Here is a 4,509-nt window from a genome sequence, read left to right as displayed (position 1 = left end):
GATCAAACAAAATAATTATTTCTTAATCTTCCTATAAAATTATCATTCCCACAAATATTTTTTTATCATTTTTTTAATGAATCAAATGACGTGAATAAACATATAGTCATTTCATTCCACTTTTAAATAAACCAATCACTACGGCAAAACCTTGATTCCTTTGAGCCACAACACCGATGCTAACCGATGAACATATTGAGAGGGGGGGGGAGGGGGAGAAGCCGAAGCCGAAGCCATAAAATTTGAAAATTGAGAAGGGTTGAACAGGTGGTAATCATTATCATCAACACTGATATAAATCATTCTTACATTCGCAGCAATAGCATGTAAAATTTTCAAAGAAAAAACTGGCCTCAAAGAATATGCTAAAACAACTATGAGCTACTAAATGAGTAACTGAAATGAAGAAAACTGTCCATCATACGAGCCCATAACAAAATTCTATGTGCTAAAAAATACACCACTGCAATTTAGAGAAAACTCAGTCCCGCAATCATCTCTTTCAGGCAAAGCTAAGGAAAACCTGTAAAGAAAAACATAGTAAGTAGAGATATATATTTACCATCTTTCTTCTTTGTTTTGGGGAGAGAGAGAGAGAGAGAGAGAGAGAGATTTTCAGCAGATCAGAAAGAAATGGAAAGAAGGTATCACAACAAACGGAAATAGGATGAACAACATAGATCTATGGTGGTGTTAAGTAATCCACTAAGCAAAATCAAAATCTACATAAACCCAACAAGCTGTTAAGGGAACTAAGTAATGAATGACAGACAGCCAGGTATGCAATCCTACTGCAAGAAAAAAAAAATTAAAATACAAAGAAGAAGAAGAAGGAGGAGCCCCAAGCAGCTTCTTCACCCCCAAAATCGAGGGTGTTGAAAGGGATTTTGAATGGATACAGACCTAACCTTTGACGTAACATGCACAAGATGGCTAAAAAAAAAACCAACATTCTTACACTTTACACTCCAAGCTTTCACCATAAATTCAGCACTTGCTGTTATATTTCAATAAAATACATTTGCCACCAAAAACTCACTAAAATTGCATAATTGAAACAAGGGGTGCTATGCATCACCGGGAACATTTAGCGAATTTTTTGACGTCCTATGTGGCTCCCCATATAACATAGTGGGTTCCATTATTATTATTATTATTATTATTGATAGGATAGATCCTATTGACATGTTTGTTTGGATAGATTAGATTAGATGGGATAAACTGTTAGTTCTCGAATCATCAATCACTGTGATTGTGTATCATATCTCATGTGTGGATTGACACAGTATTATGAGTAGAGATTGCCATCAATTTTGTAATTTAGTCAATTATTTTTGAACCTCTCCTTAGTCTCACCCACCCCTTTTGGTATTTCAATAGTTCCCCCCCCCCCCCCCCTTCTCACATGGAGCCCCCCTCTTACATGGAGGATACTATGTCTGCATGGACTATTAGTCCAGAGCTTAATTTTCTTAGCAAAAGTAAAATTATGCATTTTCTTAGATAACTAATCCAATCCCAAATCAATGTCCATCCAAACAAACATGACCTATACGTACACAAAATGTTCGTTGTGTAGGTGAAAAAGAAAGGTGAAAATACATTCAGTGACAAATATCATATTTCCACTTGAAAACAATATATAATCGTCTAAGTTCCAACTCTTAGAAGTACCATGTTTGCAGTCAATTATCTTGTCAGCAACCAAATAATTTCATTGGGTACTTGCTTTCCATAACAAATTACTCTAGTCAAGTACAACAATAAGGCTTGATTAAGATGATGCCCAACCTCACATACCAACCAAATCAATGAGTAACAACTTCAGGAGCATTTATGTCCCAATATTTAAATGGCCTCATCAACATTTTAAAATGCATCTCAAGATTGGACCCCATCATCATCTTATGGGAACCTATTACAGTAATGGAGGCCAATTCATACTTATGAACTTTGTCATATGAGAAAATCTAAAAGTTCCCATGCCAACATAGATATGGTCCCATCAGATGATAATTTTTACTTCAAATGATTGACAAAGGGAAATGAGACCACTCAAATTGATGGGTACATCCAACTGCACTCTAAACAGTATGTTTGGATAATGGATTTGTGGAGAGGAAAAGAGAATGAAGAAGATAGTAAAAGAACATTAAGTGAAAGAAGCTAAATTTGTTTCTTTTTCAAGTTGGATTAGAAAAATGAAGAAATTAAATAATCGGTATTTGTAAAATAAAAATAAAAAAATTTAAAATTAAATGAGCTTAATTCTTCCAGGATACCCATACAAATGGAATATGTATAAGTAATTTTAATCTATTTTCCTTTTCCTAACAAATCCAAGAACCAAACATAGACTATCACTTCATGCAAAAGATTCAAATTAACTATTTATTTTCTGTGCAATTAAACAAGTGATGACATTTACTGAATGCCTCAAGGACGCATCTAAAAGATGGATTCAGTGAATAAGTTTGGAAACAAAAAACGCCGCCGCCCAACTAGTACACATTAATGTGTGTTTAGGAGGAGAAAGATTGGATACACACCTAACCTTTGACATAGTGCACAAAGTGGTTGCCCCGTGACTTGAACCCATAACCTCAAGGTTATTAGGCCAAGGTTTTACCATTGAACCAATAGCCACCCCTATTCAGTGAATAAGTAATGAAAGCAAAATTCCTTTCATGCAAAAAAACTATTTCTCACCTTGAGAAAGGGGATTGTTACAGCTGGGACTGACTGTCTTCACTGGTTCTCATGATGTGGTGTAAGCACTGCAACTCAGCACAAAAAAAAAAAACAAACAAACAAACAAAGGAAAAACAATGTATGAGCCACCACCAGAATCAATTTTAAAATGTGAATGAAGTGGCACAAACTGTGAAATGAAGAAATTTATTTAAAAAAATCCCATAAAAGTTGGAGAAAAAAAAAACCAAAAACAAAAACAAAAAGGTCAAAGAAACGAAAAACAAAAAAAGATACATTCAATTTCAAGCTACACCCAATATAAAATCAGAAACCAAAATGTCTTTCTCTTGGTTTTTCATCTCTTATTTATCTCTTCATCTCTTCCTCTTCTCTCATGTCTTCTCTTTAATATATTATTATCTTCTCTCTAATCTCTTCTCCTTGACTCCTTGTTGACTTTCTTACTATCTCTTCTACTTTTTTTCTATGTTCTCCTATCTTATCTCATTATTCTCCTCTTTCTCCTATATTCTATCTTCTCCCTTTCATCTTTTTCATTGTGTCTCATAATATTTATAAATAAATAAAAAAACATAAAATCATATAATTTTTCCCATCAAGTGTTCGAAGAAGTCTCATGAAAGCCATGCTACATCATAGTCATTATGAAAATCACAAAAGCATGTTGCATGATTGTGGCAGTCAATTAAATTATATGATAAAAATGTGAATTTTAAAAAATATCAAAGGCAAATAATTGCTATAGCGTATAGGAAATATACTAGTTCAACTAATATCAATAATATATACAAGCTTGTACTGGTAATATTGAGAACTAAAAGCACATACAAAGATAAATTAAAAATAAACCAGAGACAGAATTTTGATAGTGAACTGGAGTCAAAGATGGCAATTTAAAAAATTTCAATTAATCACCAGTGACAATATTAGGATTTCACACTGGCCCAACCAATTGCCTTTAGGCTGACGGATTTCCTTCATTATTCGTACCATACTCTTCGTCAGCCTCGCTACCATTAACGAGTACTGCGCCATCTGTTGAGTCAGCATCGATTACAACAGCCTCTTCTTGCCCTTCATCTTGCGCCTCTTCTTGCCCGTCTTCGTCTCCGTTCTGTTCCTCAACCTGATAAAAGAAAGAAAATAGTGAAATACTACAATATTGGTGAACTTTACTGGAAAAAACAATGAAAATTTAAATTCAAAACATCTACAATGTGAAATGTCAAAGCCTGATTCACATTTATTAGGGGGCAAACAGATCCAGCAGAGTCAAATGCACATTGTTTAAAGCAAAGATGAGGTAATTGCAGTGTTTCACACATGCAGAGCACAAACTTCTAAGGCTGTGTTTGGTTCATAGATTTGGGTAGGGATTTGGAAAGAAAAAGGGAGAATGTGTGTGAAAGATGTGTGAGTAGCTCTATTTCATTCACATTTTACCTAACTTTTCCCTTTTCCTTTCCAAATTCCTACCCAAATCCATAAACCAAACATGGCCTAAAAGTTTTTTTTTTCTTTTAGAAAAAAAAACTAAAGGAAAACAAAATCATAAATCTCAATGGAGAGTAACCTCATGATTCAAGTCTCCATTTTCAAATGGTGTGTCTTCATCCACTTGCAAATTTCTGAATGCCTCCACAAGGTTAACACGTGATTTATCAGCATATTTTACATACTCTGCTGCTGGAGGATAGAAACACCTAAAAGGAGTTGGAGGGTAAACACATCAATGCCGCATATTGGATTCTAACGTTTACACAATATAGTTTTTAGTTATGTGCACAGATAAAA

At 34.2% G+C, this 4,509-nt stretch overlaps 1 protein-coding gene across 2 annotated transcripts in view; it reads right to left on the bottom strand.

Annotated features, from left to right (window-relative positions):
• Positions 1-249: 249 nt before the first annotated feature.
• LOC114280708 (coatomer subunit beta'-2-like) overlaps positions 250-4,509 on the bottom strand; it is an 18,051-nt gene continuing 13,791 nt past the window's right edge. Inside the window, exons 23-26 of one of the 2 annotated variants that reach the window (XR_014356270.1) lie at positions 4,289-4,418; positions 3,631-3,841; positions 2,710-2,777; positions 250-523 (exon numbers count right to left, since the gene is read on the bottom strand). Coding sequence is in view for 1 of the 2 variants with exons in the window: in XM_028223078.2 (XP_028078879.2) it covers positions 2,749-2,777; positions 3,706-3,841; positions 4,289-4,418 (295 nt within the window). In the remaining variant the exon portion in view is untranslated. The remainder of the gene's footprint in view (positions 524-2,709; positions 2,778-3,630; positions 3,842-4,288; positions 4,419-4,509) is intronic. The other variant, XM_028223078.2, reaches the window with a different exon arrangement.

This window comes from Camellia sinensis, chromosome 15 (genome assembly GCF_055761805.1).
Source record: "Camellia sinensis isolate YWXY chromosome 15, ASM5576180v1, whole genome shotgun sequence".
In the NCBI taxonomy this organism is placed as follows: domain Eukaryota; kingdom Viridiplantae; phylum Streptophyta; class Magnoliopsida; order Ericales; family Theaceae; genus Camellia; species Camellia sinensis.
Note: the sequence above shows the minus strand (reverse complement) of the source record. Positions and strands in the feature narration are given on the sequence as shown.